The 20,136-nt window shown below is 38.4% G+C and overlaps 2 protein-coding genes across 2 annotated transcripts; both read right to left on the bottom strand.

Moving 5' to 3' along the window:
- Nucleotides 1-6,661: 6,661 nt before the first annotated feature.
- LOC128856339 (uncharacterized) lies at nt 6,662-8,020 on the bottom strand. The gene is made up of 2 exons (XM_054091637.1): nt 7,145-8,020; nt 6,662-6,741 (listed from the first exon to the last, which is right to left on the bottom strand). Exons 1-2 carry the CDS (start codon nt 7,730-7,732, stop codon nt 6,706-6,708), a joined length of 624 nt encoding a protein of 207 aa, XP_053947612.1. The 5' UTR covers nt 7,733-8,020; the 3' UTR covers nt 6,662-6,705.
- Nucleotides 8,021-9,385: 1,365 nt separating this feature from the next.
- On the bottom strand, nt 9,386-19,889 carry LOC128857342 (uncharacterized). Its single transcript, XM_054093055.1, has 6 exons — nt 19,490-19,889; nt 17,462-17,808; nt 17,152-17,295; nt 10,304-10,504; nt 10,007-10,173; nt 9,386-9,950 (listed from the first exon to the last, which is right to left on the bottom strand). Exons 1-6 carry the CDS (start codon nt 19,694-19,696, stop codon nt 9,853-9,855), a joined length of 1,164 nt encoding a protein of 387 aa, XP_053949030.1. The 5' UTR covers nt 19,697-19,889; the 3' UTR covers nt 9,386-9,852.
- Between the last annotated feature and the right edge of the window lie 247 nt (nt 19,890-20,136).

Below are 20,136 nucleotides of genomic sequence, written 5' to 3'. Positions count from 1 at the left end.
TTCTCATCATAGTTGAAGGCCAAATCTGGTAATCTATCCTCCTTGGCGCTCTACCTATACAGAATTCAACCCGACATACTGAACATATGTCCAGCATGTGGCACGCGCGATACTTATCATCCACTCATATGCTTCCTATGCACCTTTTTAACCTAACTCCCCTCTCTACATGGGCCAAACCTATCGAAGCAGTATGTTTTCGTGGTCTGAGATGAGATAGGCGATGACGACCGGTGACTACACCGTACCGAAAGCGTTAAAGGTTTTTTTTTTCAATTTCAAACGTTTATTAACAAAAAATGGTTACAAATTTAATCTTCAAAATATTAGCCATCGCTAGCGACACATTTTTCCCATCTCTCAGGAAATTTGTGGACGCCGCGCCAAAAAAATTGGCTGACTGTGGCCGCAAACCAATCATCGAGCCATTTTTTGGCTTCTTCGTGAGAATTGAAGCGCTGCTCGGAAAGTGCGTGGCCCATCGATGCAAACAAATGATAATCGGAAGGCGCCAAGTCTGGTGAGTAAGCCACATGCACCAGCGGCTCCCAAACATACGTCTCCACCAATTCCCGTGTCGCTCTTGTTCGATGTGGCGGTGCATTGACACATTGTGAGTTCATGCGGCACCCATCTTCCGACCTTTAAAATCATGCCCATGTCTTTAAAACGTTTGGAAATGGTTTTTTGAGTCACTCTCAACTGCTCAGCCATCAGCGTTTGACCATCATCTTCATCCAACAATGCTTGCAATTCGGCGTCCTCAAACTTTTTCGGTAGCCGACCACGGTCCTCGTTCTCCACGGTAGAATCACCACTTCGGAATTTTTCAAACCACCTGAAGCACTGTGCTCTACTTAGAGCATGACCACCATAAGCTTCTATAAGCATTTGATGGGCTTGAGAAGCGTTTTTCTTCAATTGATAACAGAAAATCAACGATGTCCGCAAATCGTAGTTTGAAGGCACGAAATTCGATAATTTTAAGAGCGACAAAAATGCATTGTTGTATGAAACGTAACAAACAATGAACTGAATATTGTTGACAGATGACAGACGAAAAAAAGAAGACATTTAGGAAGGTTTAAAAATACTCCTAGCGACATCTATGGACTAATAGCTGAAAATCTCATTTCATAGGTATATACCTGCCACAACAACAACCATAGCCTATTCTACTGCCAGTCGGCATTCTCAGAAGGGGCATTCATTCTTCTTATGCTTTTTTATTGTTTACCTAATTGCACAATTTGTACTCGTAGTGCACTCCAATTTACTCTTAAATGTTTGCTCCGATTTCAAGCTTCTTATATTTATATCTGATACTTCACTTTGTTAATTTACTAATACTCCACAACTGAATAGTTATGTATGCGTAACTGAAATGCCATTCAACTGAAAAACAATAAGTAACAACTTAAACTTAAGTAGTTAAATGCACAAACTAAATTAAACTAAGCAAATTCTGGCATACGAGTATTAGTATGTATATTCATATGTATGTATGTATAATAAGAAATAGAAAACGTAAAAAAAAATTAGACAATGGAAAATATAACAAATATAAAATATAAAACATAAAACATAAAACATAATTCCAAACTACTTACATATAAAGGGAAAGAGTTATTGGTGAAAACGTTGTTAAACCTAAAATAAAATTATTGTAAATATAAAGAAAAATTATAATCAACTAACTAGCACATGCGAAACAAGGAAATTCATTGATATTAAGCAAAACTTACAACAAACAAAAACCAACTATGATTAACTAATTTTATACACAAAAAGAGTTCACCCATGCATTATTAGTAAAATTTTACACATACATACATAAGTAAGTACCTAAAAGAAAATCATTATGAAAACTATTCTTTTTTAACTATAAAACTAATACAAAAAATAGTTGAAATAATTAAAACGCAAAATTTAACAAAATAAAATTCCTTGCAAATGTTAACAAATACTAAAACTTTAAATTTATAATAAATAGACAACAACAATAAAACAAATGAAAGTTTAACTTAATAAAACCAAAAACAAAAAACAATTAAACCAAGGAAATTGTAGCAAAAAATTTAATGTAGCAAATAAATAAATTCAAAAGAAAATTGAAGAAAAAAGAAAAAAAGTAAAAATTCATAAAAATGTATATTATTAAAGTAAGGAGGATGCATAAGCAAGTACTTAAGTTTACACTTAGCGCATTTAAGTTTTAAATAAGATTTATACTAAGTTTACACCAGTTACAATTAAAATGTTTCGGCAAAAAACAAAAAACAATTCAAATACAAAATTACTACGTAAAAATTTAACAAAATTTCGAGGTTGAGAAATTGAAGCAAAATCGCTTACAAATAAGTTGTTTGTCTAAGAAAGAGTAGAAAGTTGTAGTTCGAACGCCAAGGCAATGAAAGGGGCGTGGCATACGAAATGTGTGTTCGTGAGAGAAAACAAATTACCAGTTAAGTTATGAAACAATTGAAGATTAAATGAAGGAGGAATGAAAAACGAAATAAACAATGAATTTTAAAACACAAATAAAAAACCATTTTGTTTGCTTACTACGTAAGACGAAAGTGTGGGTAAGTAAGAACTTAACTATTTACTTATTTTTTAAGTAACGGGTGATTTTTTAGCTATTATCTTTTTAAACAGTGGGTTTAAACAGCTGACGCACGTTTCGTGTTTTGTTTCACAACGCACAGTGGGAACTTTTCATGTAGACTGCGGCCATAAATTAATTTTTTTCACATCGTTCGATTTGCATGAAATTTTCAAAATTTATTAACAACTAATTAAGAATTGTTGTTTTAAAATTTTAGACCATAATCTTTATTATTTTTCTGTACACAGTATGTCAAAGTTAAGGTAAGACAACATACTTGAAATATGGGAGTTCAAAGTGCTATATTTGAATGCTTGTTATTTACATATGAAACATCACACAACATTTCTAAACATGCAATTCATAAGAACCATTTTTCTTTATTAAAAAAGACAAAAAAAAAAATTAATTCCTAAAAAATGGAAAAAGTTGAATGTAGCATATATACAGCCCAAAAAAATGAACATTTATCATTTTCAAAGGACTAGAAAATATATTGCACCGCTGAGCACCGCATTAAGACTTATATCAAATTAAAGCTTGAAAATTCAGCTAAAAGTTAAAGAAAACAAGACATAGCACAGCTTAGCACAGCGATTTATACACAACAAAAACCACAAACAACCATGCGCGAAATTCACACTGCGCGCTATGCATATGTATGTTTACGTGCAATAGTCGGAGCGAGTCTTGTCGCCAAAGCGAGTGGTGGGAGAGTACACAGAAGTGAGTTCTTAATGAGTTGGCGGTGAATCGTCAATTGTCCGTTATGGATTAAAATATAAATATGCTTGCATTATTATCTTTGTGACAGGACAGTTAATACAAGTTTAATATAAAGTGTTTAGAAATTTATTAAAGTTATGGATAAATCTAATATTCGTTATAATGCGATTGTTGAACTATTGTTCGATAGGGATAAAGATATTGACGTTGTTGTTGGTGTCATATCAGCAAATTATAATTTGTCTGAGACAAATACAATTAATTTTCGCAAATTTTTAATAAAATATTTCTATCCAAATTTTAAATTAAAGTGGAACAAAAGTGCGCGCATTAAATCCAGGTTTTTAATTGATAATAAACAATGGCTTTCACGGGTTTATACGATAAATAAAAACGTTTTGAATATTGACTATGAAAAGTAGGCGTAAAAATAGTAGGAATAATTTGAAATTCACACCAAATATTGAAAACTTTTTAAAACGTAAATGTACCAAATTTTAAAGTTTGACCTAAAATTGTATGCCAGTTAGAGCATTTTTTAAGTTAGTATTGTATGGGAGGTGGTCGTAAGAGGGGGCAGATTTTTACAAAATTATTACCCAATATTAGGAATTACACAAAATTCAAGTATACAAAATTTTGTTATTTTTTTTTTAATTTTATGGAAGTTATGGCTACTTTATTGTTAAGGTTGTGTGGGAGGTAGGCGTAAAAGTGGGCGGATTTTTTTTATTTTTTAACTAGAAGTTTAAAATGTCTAAAAAGTGATTTCTGCAAATTTTCAAAGTTCTAGAATGACTCCTTGTATTTTTGGCCGCTGTGGCACCACTGTGCAACGCTTGCAAATCATTGAATTTTATTATAAAAATGCGTGTTCTATTAAGAAAGTTTAACAATCCACTTTTTTATCGAAAAATTGTGTTCAGCGACGAAGCTCGTTTTTGGATCAATGGGTACGTAAATAAGCAGAAATGCCGATTTTGGAGTGAAGATCAGCCAGAAGAATTGCAAGAGCTGCCAATGTATCCAGAAAAGGTCACAGTTTGGTGCGGTTTCTGGGCTGGAGGTATCATTGGACCGAACTTCTTCAAAGATGCTGTGAATCGTAACGTAACTGTGAATGGTGAGCGCTACCGTGAAATGATATCCAACTTTTTTTGCCCAAAATGCAAGAGCTTGACTTGCATGACATGTGGTTTCAGCAAGACGTTGCCACATGCCACACAGCACGCGTAACAATGGACTTGTTGAGAGGCGACTTCGGTGAACATTTTATTTCACGTTCGGGATCTGTCAATTGGTCACCCAGATCGTGCGATATAACGCCTTTAGATTATTTTTTGTGGGGCAATGTTAAAGCTCATGTCTATTTAGGCAAGCCTGCTTCAATTAAGACAACATTGGAAGACAACATTGAAGCATTTATATGTGAGATACCGGCCGAAATATTGGAAAGAGTATGCCAAAATTGGACTAAGCGGATGGACCATTTGAAGCGCAGGCGCGTTCAACATTTGTATGAAATAATCTTCAAACATTAAATTATATGGACTGTACTATCGATTTAAATAAAAATTTCATGCATTTTTCTAAATTTTACGTTGTTTTGAAAAACTTTCCTATAGCTCTTAAGAAAACGCCCTTTATTTATTAAAATTTGAAAAAAGCGTGCCTAGGAGCATTGAGAGAATGATAACTCCTAAAACACTCAGGCTAAAAAGCGCAGCGTATTCAAAGCTCTGGAGAGTAAAAGGGTAGATTTCGTTTTTTTTTTTTCTTGTTCACTCCTCTTCCTTAGGGCCTCGACAAGGCGCTTCCATCGAACACGGTTCTGTGATGTTATTTTTCCACCGTCCCATGAGATGTCGGCAACTGCTAGTTCGCGCAGCATCGTTCCACCAGTGTTTTTTGGTCGACCGCGCCCTCTGCTCCCTTGCGGGTTCCAGTTTAGTGCCATTCTCATGATGCTATCTGGTGGCTTTCTCAATGTGTGACCCATCCATCGCTACTTTCTGCGTTTGATTTGCCTAAGAATGGATTCCTCGATCGTTAATCTTCACAGTGCGTCGTTACTGATGGTGTTTGGCCCGAACATTCTGCAGATTATGCGGAGGCATTTGTTGATGAAAGACTGTAGCCTCTGTGTGGTGGTGTTGGAGGCCAGCCATGTTTCGCTTGCGTACAACATTACGGACTTCACGCATGAATTGTTGTACGGAAAAGAGCAGATAGTCAAGGAGGAAAGGAGAAGAGTGGCAGAGAGAAACAGATAGAATAGAATAGAGGCAGAGACAGAAACAGAAACAGAGACAGAGAAAGCTAGTTCCCTGAGAATTTTCCAGATTCTTTAGCAAATCTGAAAATATCCTCTAGATATTCTCCCCTCTGAGAGAACGAATTTTACTCATTCTCATGACATGGGAATCCCAAATTCGTCAGCCTTGCTCTAGTAAAAGCAGGACACGCACAGAGAAAATGATCTATGCTATCCGGTTCCTCTAAACAAACCAGGCAGATCGGGTTCTCAATAGTTCCAATCGGAATCATACGCTAACCCCATGGGTTGTGTCCTGTAATAATACCGACCATCAACCGAACGTCTTTCCTTCCAAGTTTTAGTAGAAAGTTTGTCAGTTTTTTGCGAGCTTGTCATAAAACACTTTGCAGTTCTGCAGCGTTCTAGACCGGACCAACGCTCTTTATATAAATTGCAGACATAATGTTGATCCAATTCATGATCCCTGTAGTACTGATTCCAGTTATTGGCTCTGGTCTCTGTGGGGTGATCGCTGATCTGCAGATGGCCAATTCGTCGGCAATTTCATTTCCTTGAACACCGGAGTGTCCTGGAACCCATATATGTAAGTACAAGCCTGTTTTGCTTTGCGACAGAATTAAGCTTCTTCTTACATTCTTGAACAATCTTTGAGGTTTGCTTCGCGTTCACCAAGGCCTTCAGTGCAGCCTGTCTGTCACTCTCGGAGTTAGAACTTCAGAGCTTACTTAGATTCGCAAAAGACACAAGCTTATTACAAGAAGCCTACTTCAAGGAAACGTAAGGGTCAAGCTTCATCTGGTTTCACTAAGGGCCAATAGGTCTATGTGATTGCTTTCAGCCAGCCAGGTCAACCTAACCTAACCTAATTAATAAATAAATAAATACATTAATTTTGTAGTGAAATATTTTAATTTGATATATTATATTTTTTACACAATTTGTTACAACTTCGTTTTAAATTATTGAAGTTTTTTGGATTTTCTTGTGCAAATCGAATATTATTTGATTGTTAATATAAATTTTTTTTTTATTTTAATCATTCAAAATGGCGGATGTACACTCAATTCCTCAAGGAAGGCCGCAGCGGGGTTTCTCAATCGGCAGGCAGTGTAGCATCGGCGTCAGTGACCTGAATACAAAAAACCACAAATATTTTTTGTTTATTAATGTCATAATTTCTATGTGAATTAACAATAAATGGAAAACAAATTCGCGGAATAAAATGCTTCAAAAAAAAAATTTATTTTGGGGTGAATTTTCCTACTACATATTTTTATTTTATTTTATTATTTATTTTTTCGAAAAATTTTCGAAAACTTAAATTCACATAGAAAGTAATATCATAAAAAGGATGTGTGCAAAATTTCATGGAGATCGGTAAATAACTTTTCGAGTTATCGTGTACGCCAATTCGAAAAATATAGTTTTGAGAAAAACGCGTCTAAAGTTTGAATACAGACGTACAGGGTGGGCCAAATTAGACCTACTAATGTTAAGCACAAATAACTTTTTTTATTTTTTGACATATTTACTTTTCTCTTATTGTAGATTATAAGACGTGAAGCTAGGAGTTCTGATTTTTCTTTCGATAAGTTGAGATCACGACATAAATCGCTTAATGCTCTCTGATTAATTGGCTTTGCCTTCTGACTCGATATGCTTGGGGAACTGCCGACACTCGAAATCGAAGCTGTTATTCCTTGAGAACTGAGGGGCTCTGCTTTTGGTGTTGGTGGTTCACGTTTTGGATATTGGGTAGAATGTGGTGCGCTTTTTGTCACTGATGACACTTCGGCATACGTAGCTTTGCTATATTTTCCTCCTCGAAGTTTAGTCAGGCAAAAATAGCAATCACTCACATGATCAATAGGATTCCTCCACTCAAATGGCTTACCAAAAGATAAATATGTCCGTGAGCCTTTGGTAAATTCGTTCAAACGTGCAGAACATGTAGCGCAGACAGAGTTTGGAGTCCACGTTTTGTCCATATCTTTTGCTCTTAAACCAAAATATTGCTCGTAAGCTGCTAATAAGTGCGTGGTCAGCTTTTTTCGAGCACTTTTTTTTAAGATATATAAACCACAAATAAACCAGAATTTATCTGGTGCGTGCTTGCACATTTCAGTGCATTTTCTTATAACACAGATATAAACAAAGAAAATCAAAGTAAGTTCTGCTCTAATGCAAGGCGCAATCTCAACTGCCCGACCGCCTGACGGACTTACGAAAGGAGCCTGTATAATTTCATTATCTCATTATTCTATTGCTCTCTTTCTTTCACTTATGTATTCCGCGCCTTACGACCAGACCTTACTCGACAACAGAGTCCGTCTCTTTTCCTCTGTCGTCGTGCACAAATTTATACTTGCAGGAATATGGCGCCACCGAAAATTGTATACAGACGTACAATGGTCATACCTACAAGGTCATGCCTCTAATTTAGCTGGAATTGGTACAATGGCGACATATATATATATATATATATATGTAAATATATATATATATATATATGTAAATATATATATCTATTTGTATGAAACAAATATTGTTTTTAATTATAATGAGCCTAAGAACAGTTATTTTGCGTGACTCAATACGCAGGCTGGCATGATTTACTTTTGTTCGAAACCGTATTGCATCTATCAAAAGGATATATGACAACGATGAAATTGTCTTCATTCACATAATATGTTATAACTTCTACAATTTTTCGTCGATTCAGACAAACTTAGGCTTAAAATGTAGGTGAAAAAATATTCTTTCAGAAAACTTATCTTATGTTGATATAAAAAAATTTTTTGTTCCAGAAAAAAGTTAATAAACTTTGATAATTTAGTAAAAAACGTCAAAAATGCCTTTTTTTCAACTTTCAACAGCTGTTTTGCGAAAACTACGACTTCCATTGACACGAATTATGTATTGGCATGTAGGTTATGTATGTGCCTTTCGAAATTTATGCACTTCAAAGAAATGGCGCGCACTGTTTTCGAGATTGCAGGTAATAACTGCACTATTGCCCAAAAAACAGGTTTTTTGGGAATATCTCGGAAACCGTTCTTTGAAAAAAAAAATAAAATTCATTTTTAGTTTCAGCGACCTCAAATTAGTTTAAAAAACGCGTTTTGGTCGAGGACCATTTTTGAAAGTGAAAAATTGTAAACTAATGTTTCAAAAATTCATTGACAATTCATGTGACAAGCCAAGCGGTAGATAAGGCACAAGCAGATTTTCCAGTATGGGTTTCCATATTAAATAATCATGACAATTTTCTAACACGTGTGAATATCCAAATTGTAAAATACTAAATAAAAATAATGACGATTATGTTTTATGTTCAGCAATACATCCCGTGTTTTAACGCTCCATCTGTACAGCGCGCGTTCTAACAACCAAATTTTACGCATTCAAAAATGCCGCCTTCTAACTTGCAAATTTTACGCACTTTGAAAATTCCGTGCTCTAAAACTCTTCTTGACCAAGCAAAAAATAAAATTTATACATTTATACATTTATCAGGCTTTACTGGTTGATAGGTTTACATATTTTAATTGCGTGACGATTTTTAGGTCGTGTCGCTTTCGCATATTTTCAAGCGCTTAATTATTTTCAGTGATAAAAGTTTTTTTGTAATTATTAATTAAAAACTTGATCTTTTTTTATCAATTTTATTTCAATTAATGTCAGATAAACATAAGGCTTTACCATCAGAATACAAAAATGCAGGTCCTTACTCAACAGTAGCACCCACCCAAGCAAATTATAAAACGAGTTCAATATGCAACAGCCAAACATTTTTTTAATCGTTTATGTATATATATAAATATATATATGTTTGTGTGTGTCTTCATTAAAGGTTTAACATTTTATAATAACTACAAAAATTGTAAAATGTCAGTAAGTAAACATAAAGAGCGGTAAAACTAGCAAGCGCGATTGCCTCACATCACAAATCGCAAAAAATGTCTTTTCAAATGTTATTTAAAAATCGTAAAAGTAGCAATTGAGTGCTTTCCAAAGTTTTCAAATAAATATTAGAAGGGTACAAAATGAAGAAATTAGTGGACTAGTGTGAAGGTAAGTGCAAAAAATAGAGAGCGTAAGGTATTGAGAGGATGAAAAAAGCAGAATATAAATGTCTGCTTGCGTTAAGCAAAATCGATATGTCAAACATATAATGTAATATAGTTTCAAGATTGCACGACAAGCAACACATCAACTCAAAAAGTATGTAGTTTCGCATCTATTCATTAGTCATATCTTCGGTGTCATTCTCCATCTCCATCTCCGAACCACGTCCTTCGCGTATACGTTTCAATTTTCGCTTTAACGTCATTATGCCTGAAATGCAGAAAAGTCAATTTGATTGTTTTTTTCCCCGACATTACATCACTTACATTTTATAGCTTGAAAGGCCTTGGCTGAGGTACAGGAGCTCTCTGAACCCGATGAATTAGCCAGTGTGCTAATTTTCAGTTTTTCTTGAGCCAGTTTTACTTCCATATAGGCTTTTTTGAGTGTTTTAAAATGACGATGCTCGCTCGAGTCTTTCAGCAAAATACATCTGCAAAATGTTTCAGAATTATTTTAATATTATATTAAATTTTAAATTTAATAATTTAACAATTTTAAATTTAACAGCATTTTCTTTTGTTGTTGTTTTACATGTAGACATGTAGAAAGCCGAGACTTACTTTGCCGCTGATCCTTCACCCGAACAATCCACAGGCGATGAATGATAAATTTGATGATAAAAATACTGCAGCACCGGTGAATTCCATATAGAGAGGCCGTACCACAGCCAAATGGTTACATTTAGCATTATTTTAAAATTTTTGGCAAATAACGTAGGAACTAAGTATTTGAATGGTAGCAGGCTGATGAATACGTGCGACCTGCAAATGAAGGCCAGAAATAATAATTACAATATTAATAATGAAATGCAATATGAAACGAAACTAAATAAAAAGAAATAATTGGAGCGTACACTTATGTTAGGTGTTTGGCAGAGTTCCTCCCCCTACCTGTGGCATGGGTCTTGATGTTGTTCTGCAAACGCAACTACATTACCTAATTTTGAAAAGGGTTATTTGACCAAATGCACACTTATAAAAGGTTCGATTTCCTTCATAGCACAGGCGTAGAACATAAGCACACATATCTCTGGGCAATGCTGCTGTGGTGAAACCGCAAATAAATCACGTTCGTTCCGGTAATATGAACTTAACTGCTTTGGCATCTTCGAATTTTAACGGGTTTAAGCTGAATTTTGTTGGACAATTTTTTTGAAGTGCAACTTCTTAGGCGTCAATGGACGAGCGAAAACGGAGAGTAAAATTTCAAGGTCATGCAACGTTTTGGGCATTTTCGTTCCGCGAGAGAGAAAATAGATATAACGTAGAGGAAAAGGAGAGAGAGAGCTATACCTTACATTTATCTTAGATACACTTTAGACTATTTTTCCTGAGTTTTTGCTCGTGGTTGCTAATTTTTAGTGAGAAATAACACTACCTACTTTTTGGCGCTTGTTTGTTGGTGCAAACTTGTAGGAAATATATTTTTGGTGCCTACTTTTTGGCGTTATATTTCCTTGGTGCCTACTATTTGGGGTGTTTTTGGGCCCCTACTTTTTGGCGCTATCCATTCGGGCGTCGAATTTATTGGTATTGCCTTGCGATAATTTGTGCCGTTGCTGTGCGGATGATAAACGCTTAGGGTAGTGCGCGTTGTTGCCACGGTTTGTGTCCGGCGTTTACCTCGGTCGACCCTTCTCCTTTTTTTGTAAATTTTGTCTATTTGTATTCTCTGCAAATGTTGTGGATTTATTTAGATATATATTCTTTCTCTCTCTCTCTCTCTCTCTCATTTTCTCTCGGGTCTCTCTCTCTCTCTCTTTCTCTCTCTCTCATTTTCTCTCGGGTCTCTCCCTCTATCTTTGTCTGCCTTGAAAGTTTCACTTCTTTTATGTGTACTACACACTACACGCACTTTTTTTTGTTTTTGTTTTTGTATACCTATGACGTTCTTCAGCGTTGTACCCTATATCAAGAATGGATCCATTGTGGCAACAAAATTATTTATATCTACATAACATAGAAACACTTTAACTCTTTGAATGCACAAACGGTTTTAATTGACGCCCAGCCTCTATTGAAGTTAGACTAACTAAAGATCCAGGTGATTCGTTGGCTGGGTCATGTCGTCCGAATGGATACAAATGCGCCAGCTCTGAAAGAATTCAATATGGTAACAACTGGTGGTAGCAGAAGAAGAGGAAGGCCTCCTTTGCGTTGGAAAGATCATGCGGAGAAGGACTTGGATTCATTTGATGTGTCCATCTTTGTGCGCTTTGTTAACCCTGGATCACTAAACATTCGTCTGATAGAATATACATGCCTGCAGTTTTGCGAATTTGACATATTCCCGTCCCAGCACCTCACTAACAGAACTTTCATAAATAGCTAAATGGAAATAATATAACAACTTCACTTAATTTACACTTATTTGTTTGAAATAAAAAAAGAAATATTCACAGATGGTTCACGTACTGACCATAGTACTATTTTTGCTGTGGTAAAGAATGACGGAAGCCTAATATCCAATGGTTGGCTGACTCCGAATAGCTCAATTTTTTCTGCCCTTGAAAAAGGTTGAAAGGTCTCAATTGAATCATCCATACACCCTTATAAATCCTGATTGTAAAAAATCCCTATTCCCAACTTCCCTTTCCAAACACCAGATCACAGCTTTCATACGTCTAAGACTCGGTCATACTAAACTAATACATGAACATCTTCTCCTCGGCTCTCCTTCCCGGACTTGTCAGTTTTGTGGAGGGCATCATCAATCCAACACATCCTAGACCTCTTGTCCAGCACTAACCACCAAACAGTCTACTGCATTTGGAACTATGGTACCATCCACTCTATAAGCTGTTCCACTATGACCCAAATGCAAAGTTCAAAAACGCCGGGTATTGTAATATTATAGTTATTAATAAAAAAATATTTTCTATGAAATTATTGTTTGTAATTCTTTTATATACATATCCTAAATCCCTCAAAATTACTCCTACGCGAGCGGGCCGCGGGTTAAAGTTAGTAGGCATATAAAAAAACATATTGACTCGCAAAATGGTATTCAACGGCAGGCGCGAACCATCTCTATACCCAAGCAATATCTCGATATTTATCAAGCCAGTTCGCCCGACTCAGAATTGGACATACCAAACTCACGCACCAACACCTCCTCACAGGAGTACCCAACAACAATGTCCATTTTGTGATAATAACACATCAGCTGAACATATTTTAAACGATTGTCGCACCTTAAAAAGTTTCAGGAAAAAACACTTCGGATCCAGCAAACCTTATGCTCTACTGGCAATATAACTGCTTTAAATAATTTTTTGAAAGATTGTAACTTAACTACTATGATTTGCTAATAATAACACAGACTCTTCTATCTAACTATGGAGTTGTAGGCCCTGATAGCTAGTACTCGTTCTAGTAATAGTTTTAGTATTATATATTAATTCTGTTGTTGTTGTTGTTGTTGTAGCAGTATCTTCGCCCTGTCAGTGTAGTGTAAATTACCGGTCGCCTTCGTCTAGCTCATCTAACGGTAGGCCCAGGAAACTGGCAGTTTCGACGGGTTGGGTCCAGAGGGAGAGAGGTGTTAGATGAGTGGGTTTGATGGGGCATGTGAAGAGGTGGTTAGTGTCGTGCGGGGTACCTTCACATGCAGGACATATGTTTAGTATGTCGGGGTCGATTCTGGATAGGTAGGAGTTTAACCTGCTACAATATCCAGAACGTAATTGTGCCAAGATTACGCGGGACTCTCGAGGAAGCTGGAGCTCTTCGTCTGCGATAGGTGGTGGTTGGACTCCGATAACGGCATTCGGGGGTCGGGAGTTTAGGAAGGTGGTAAGTGTCTCCCGATGAATGTCGTTAATAGCCTGTCTGTATACTGTCTGATCCTGGAGAGGTCTGTCCGTTTTGTCCTGGATCTCGTCCACGTAGTTGAGGAAGTGTCTCCTGATGTGCCTGGGAGGTGGCTCAGGCTCGAGCAGGTGTCTGCATGGGTGAGGCCTACGGTGACACCCAAGCAGAAACTGCTTGCCGAGCATTTTATTATGCTCCTTAACCGGGAGCATGTGCGCCTCGTCATGTAAATGGTGGATAGGGGACATCAGGAGACATCCTGTCGCGGTCCTGATGGCAGTATTCTGGCAGGTCTGAAGCTTCGTCCACTGCGTATCACTGGTTCCAGGCGACCAGACAGGCGCGGCATAGTTCAGAACCGGTCGGCCTATTGCTTTGAAAGTCGACAGCAACATTTCTTTGTCTTTGCCCCAAGTGCTGCCGGCAAGCGACTTGAGGACCTTGTTGCGATTCTGTACTCTCGTTGCAATAGCGGTTGTGTGCGCCGAGAAGGAGAGCAAGCTGTCAAAGGTGACTCCCAAAATTCTGGGGTTGTTTATCGTCGGAATTGGGGTATCGTCGACGTGTACCTGAAGTGCCAGCTTGACCTCCTTTGTCCAGGTGGTAAAAAGGGTCGCCGTGGATTTAGTGGGAGAAAGTTTTAAGTTTCTCGCAGTGAAGAAGCGAGAAAGGCGGGCGAGGTAGTCGTTTACTTTTGAGCATAGGCCATCAATGTCATTGCCCGACGCCATTATCGTGCAGTCGTCGGCATATGAGACCAGTGAGACTCCCTCTGGTGGCTGGGGGAGTTTCGAAATATAGAAATTAAAAAGCAAGGGTGAAAGGACACCACCCTGCGGTACTCCTTGCTTTATTTTTCTCTGTTTTGAGGTTTGGTCTCGAAATACTACCGATGAATGACGACCACTCAGGTAGTTCGCGGTCCACCTCTTCAGCCCTGGCGGGAGTGTCGACTGTAAAATGTCATCTAGTAGCGTGGCGTGGCTGACTGTGTCGAAAGCCTTTTGTAGGTCCAACGCTACTAGGACAGTCCTCTCGCACTCTACGGAAACCATGCTGGTGTGGGGCTGGAGTCAGGTGTTGAGTGAGGAGTGGGAGTAGAAGGGCCTCAAGTGTCTTCACTACTGGGGAAAGGAGAGTTATCGGACGATAAGACTCCCCTTGGTTGGCGGGTTTCCCAGGCTTCAGCAGTGGGACCACTCTCCCTAATTTCCACTTATCAGGAATGATAAGAGTGGCCATAGACAGGTTGAAGACCTTTGTGAGATATTCTACTCCCAATGGACCCAGCTTTTTCAGCATCAGCATGTTTAGTCCGTCGGGGCCAATGGCTTTTGATGGTTTCATGTGTTTGATGGCCCCCTGAACCTCGTCGCTGGTGAAAGTAAGCGGTGCACTGTTGTAGGGCAGTTTGTGCAGCCGTCTGGTGGCACAACGTTTGGATCTGTCGACCGGAGGATGCAATATAAATTGCCGGCTAAAGTAGCTCACACATCTCTTCGGGTCCGACGAAGTACGACCGTTGAAGGTGATATCCACCTTGTCGTTGTGCTTCGTCGGGTTCGACAGGGACCTTACGGTGGACCAAAGCTTGCTCACACCAGAGGTGAAGTTACAGGACTTCAGATGCTCTACCCATTTGGTCCGCTTATGTTGGGTGACCAGTTGCCGGATCTCCAAATTGAGATCCTTTATACGAGGATCCCCGGGATCGGCCTGGCGTAGACGGTCACGCTCGTTTGCCATAACGGCTGCTTCGGCTGGGAAATTGGGACGTAATTCCCGGATCCGTCCAGCAGGTATGAAGCGAGCCGCGGCGGCTGTAATCGCCTTGCGGAATGCGCGTTCGCCTGCGCGCACATCGGTGGGAGTGGGTAGGGCTGCGAAGATGTTCTCAGTAAATTCCGCGAATCTGGTCCAATCAGCTTTGTTAAAGTTGATATATGACCGGTGATCCGCGGAAACAAAATCGGCGGGTCTCTCGATCGAGATGTTAATGGGCAAGTGGTCTGATGCAAGCGATAGCATAGGTCGCCAGGTTATGCTATTTATCAGTCCAGTGCTAGCAATTGTTATGTCAGGCGAGCTGCTACAATTGCCCACTACCCTAGTGGGGGCGTCGTCGTTTACAGTGCTGAACGTCGAATCGTCTATCTGCTCTGCCAATAGCTGTCCCCTACGATCATTTGGCAGGCTTGAATGCCAAAGATCGTGATGCGCGTTAAAGTCACCTACTACCAATCGGTTTTCTCCCCTGATGAGCGCACCAATATCGGGGAGATATCCTGCCGGGCAGCAGGTGACAGGGGGTATGTAAATGTTGTAAATTTCGAGCTCGGCATCGCCTGACCGGACAGCTATACCTTGACGTTCTAAGGTGCTGTCCCTGCGGTCGATGCCTTCATCAATAAGACGATACTGCACTGAATGGTGTACTATGAACGCTAGGCCACCACCGTTGTCTCGCTCGCGGTCCTTTCGGTGCACGTTATAGCCGTCCCTGGTAATCAGGGGGGAGCTAGCGTGCAGTTTTGTCTCTTGGACCGCAGCTATCTTAATTCCGAACCGACTCATGAAGTCGACTATCTCGTCAATCTTACTCGTTAGTCCGTTGCAGTTCAGTTGCAAAAGCTTGAAGCTTCGCGGGAGGGTCGTCGTAATTCGGAGGGTGAGGGATGCGTGATGTTGTCTGCGTTGGTCCTGCTGTGCGTTCCGCAGAATGGGGAGTGGCCTGATGTTGTCGGGTGGCCGCGCCACGGAGGGCGGTTGCGGGTGCAGAGCTCTGCAGCAGGGGGCGTGTCCACTCACGGGTGTCCACTGTCGCGTGTCCACTCACGGGTGGTGTGCAGGCCGGAGCACCTCCGAAAGTGACACCAGCCACTGCAAGAACTGCATTGGACAGTTGTCAGGTTCCGAGGTACTACGGTCTGGCACACGGAGCAGACTGTGCGGGGGACCAAGAGCTGCTGGTTTGTCCCCGCACTGGGGTAGGAGCAGGAGGGTTGTGGGTTGGAGAGGGAGTCGTGTTGCTCTTGGGGGCTCCTGGCCGTTGAGGTGTTGTTAGTGGCGGCAGTGTGATGTGCCGGCACTGAGGGCAGTGTAGCCGTAGAGGCGGTGGCCGCCTGTGGGCGGGAGCAACACGTGGCCACATACCTTGGGGACCACTCCCTGTGAGTCTTAAGGCCTGAACAGGTCTTAAGATGGCACCACCCGTTGCACTGGTTACACCTAACCGAGGTGGAGTTCGGGTGGAGCCGTTTGTGGCAAATGCAGCAGTAAAATACTTCAGGTCCGGGGTTGGGTTCGACGCCAGCCCGGAAGAGAAGTATTTGGAGCAAACTGGCTGCAATGAGTTGCTCCTGTGACGGAAGGTTTAGGGTAAAATACGGTGCACTAGACAGGGCTAGTGTACTGGGGCGGCAGCCCTTGGTCGGGAATAAAAACCCGAGTCATTCCGGTAACGTAGAACCGGCTGCCATGGGAATGTTATATATATATTAATTCTATAACACTGTGGTTAGAAAAGGCGCACATCTTAAAATATTAAAAAACAAACAACACTTTAAATATTGCCCTCGTTGCTGTAACATACATACCATGAGGCAATACGTAGACCCAAGAACACTTGAAATAACAAACGGCTGCCATTCGAATTGATTAAAGCTAGTAGAAAGAGAGTCTCGGTTAATATATTATAGACGCCTAAGCTGAGATTCAGACCAACAAAGTAGTTCTCATATCTGAAAAGAAAATAAATTTTCAACTTTATCATGATTGAATGAAGAGATTAGTGCAAAGTGCAATCTTAGAAAGGCTTTTGATTTGAATGCTGTTTTTAAGGTAGTCGTAGTTAGCTACAGTCCATAAGTTTGCACTATTGCCTTCAATTTAGAACTGTCAACATACTTGTACACATCAATGGCCACCAGTGCTAGTAAGTAGAGCGTCTTAGAGCAAGCCTCTAGATAATCGGATTCTTTAAAGTCCAATATGGCGTTGTGCAGATAAAATGTGATAATAAATAGCGAATAGAATTGGAATTTTTCGCATTGCTGCGATTTGTAAAAAATCATATTCTCCGATGAATAAAACAATGAATAGCGTCCTTGATTTTTAGAAAGTTGTGGCAGCAACATAAACTCATTATAGAAATATAGAAAAAGCGTACAAGCAGCATAGAAAGAAATATTCCAAACGGAGCGGGCGAATTGTTTGCGTTTGTAGAATTTTATGTTAGACGTTTTTAGGAAAACCTGAGGAGAAATATAAGAAAAACGATTATTAATACTCAGAAAGGCACAAAGGCTAAATTTCAATTAGACATGGATTCTGTAGTAATAAACTAATATTAAATTATATGCAATTGCGGTAGATCTTTCATTTATTTATTCATACATTTATTATTCACCTATTTTTTTCTAAATTTGCAAATCGCGCAACAGTCGAACGAAATAAAATCAAAATTTAATATTCAAATTTGTGAGAACAAAATATTATTAATTTTTTCTTTCCAAAATTCTTTGCGTTTTTGTTATCAAAAAATTAATTAAAAAATTTCAATTTTAATTTAAAAACATTTTAAATGGGATTTTTATATAAAATACGATAATTTACCGATAAATATTTGTTATAAGAGGTTACGGGTAGTCAGAATTTTCATACATTTTTTTTTTTACATTTTCGTAAAGTATAATATCCTGAAAATATTGTGTGAAATTTTGAAGTGAATCCGAGAAATACTTTTCGAGTTATTCAACAATTAACAAAGGGCGCTACGGAGCTCGATAGCAAAACTTTAAATGCGTTTTTCTCAAAACTACAATATGTTTTTTGAACTGGCGGTCACTTAAAAAAATTTATATTGCTTTTGAAAAACAAAAAAAAACTCTCTGATGGAAGGCATGTTTTTTTTCTTCTCACTCGTGACAAAGTTTTTCTTTTTATAAAAATATTCTTTTATAAGGATATTAATACAAAAAACCGGTATTTAATTTCCGAAGCAAATAATTAGAAATTTTTAAAAATTACCGGTTTTCTTAAGCAGTTTAAAATTTTTAAAATAAACTTTTTTATTCTGACTGTGGTAAGATTTAATATTTTTGTTGTGTTTTTGTTGGTGTTGTTGTTGTTGTAGGAGCATAAACATTCTAAATAGTTTTCTTAAGCAATTTATAATTTTTAAAATAAACCTTTTTGTTCTGACTGTCGTAAGATTTAATATTTTTTTGTTGTTGTTATTATTGTTGTTGTCGCAGCATAAACATTCTTAACAGTTTTCGTACAGTTTAAAATTTTTAAAATAAATTTTGTTGTTGTGACTGTCGTAAGATTTAATATTTTTGTTTTGTTGTTGTTGTTATTATCATTATTATTGTAGCAGCGTAAACATTCCCCATACACATACGGGGAATGCTTCAGTAGTGACAGTCCTTGACCGGATGTAAATACGGACCGTTCCGGTTACGTAGAACTGCCTTGCGAGTTGTTGTTGTCCTTTTCTTTTCATATGTTGTGAATAATTAATATTATTAATTTTTATCTTTTTACGACTTCACGCCTTTTTCCCATTTAAAAAATAGCAGCTGGCAACCTTTTGGGACAAATAAACAACAGCTGTTTCTGACGACTGCGATGCTGCCTAAAAGATTGTAAACAAAAAACACAAAGCAACCATCAGCTGATTACAGCAGCGTCGCTGTTGCCGCCACTCGGCTGCCGCTAGAGAAAACAATGCAACAAAAACATGGAACACAAAAAAACCACAAACTCGCGTGCTATTTATAGTAACGCTAGTTGTAAAAGGAAACAACCACAACAACAAACTGCAGTGCATTATGCACGCCCATGCAAGCCTACATTTGTATTTTAATACAGGTGAACATGGGTAAGTGTGTATGCACTTTTGTACATTTGCCCATTCTTTTTTTAGCCTACCTCGAATATTTTATAGAATCCAATAAAGCCTCCAGCGAAGAATAGAAATATCCAGAACATTGCATTCAGCAAGTAATTCAAGTCCACATGCTGCATCAACGCATCGAAGCGTTCGTTCGTGATGAAGTACTTCAACGGCAGAAAGAAGTTGCAAATGTCCGCCCAGTAGTCAGGCGGACCGGGTTTCATATCCAAAATAGATGTCATGGTCGCTGCTCCGTTGAATAACTGCAAATTGCTTCGGCTTTGTCTATTGCGATTTTACTCCCACGAATCTCGCGTTTTACATTTTTACTTATGCTGAATGAAAAAACTCTGCCACAAAGGCATCAACCTTCACAAGTTCCGTTTATCTCGTTGCAAGTATTTTTGACTATTTCCTCTGCACTCACTTTTCTTTCACTGAGGCGTTTGTAGCGAGTGCGAGTAACAGTGGTGCTGCCATATTTTAGCGGAAAATTGTTATGAAAATAAGAAAAGCACAACTTTAACATGGGGCTAATATTAATTAATCGCAAATATTTTTATTATATTGAGATATTGAAGATTTTTTTTATATTATTAGTATAATGTATATTGAAAAATTAGAGACTCCCAAAGAAAATATATCATCGAATTGGAAATCGAAGGCAAACTCACAGTAAATG

This window comes from Anastrepha ludens, chromosome 3 (assembly GCF_028408465.1).
Source record: "Anastrepha ludens isolate Willacy chromosome 3, idAnaLude1.1, whole genome shotgun sequence".
NCBI classification, from domain to species: Eukaryota; Metazoa; Arthropoda; class Insecta; order Diptera; family Tephritidae; genus Anastrepha; species Anastrepha ludens.
The sequence above is the reverse complement of the archived record's forward strand: the minus strand, read 5'-3'. Positions and strand labels throughout refer to the sequence as shown.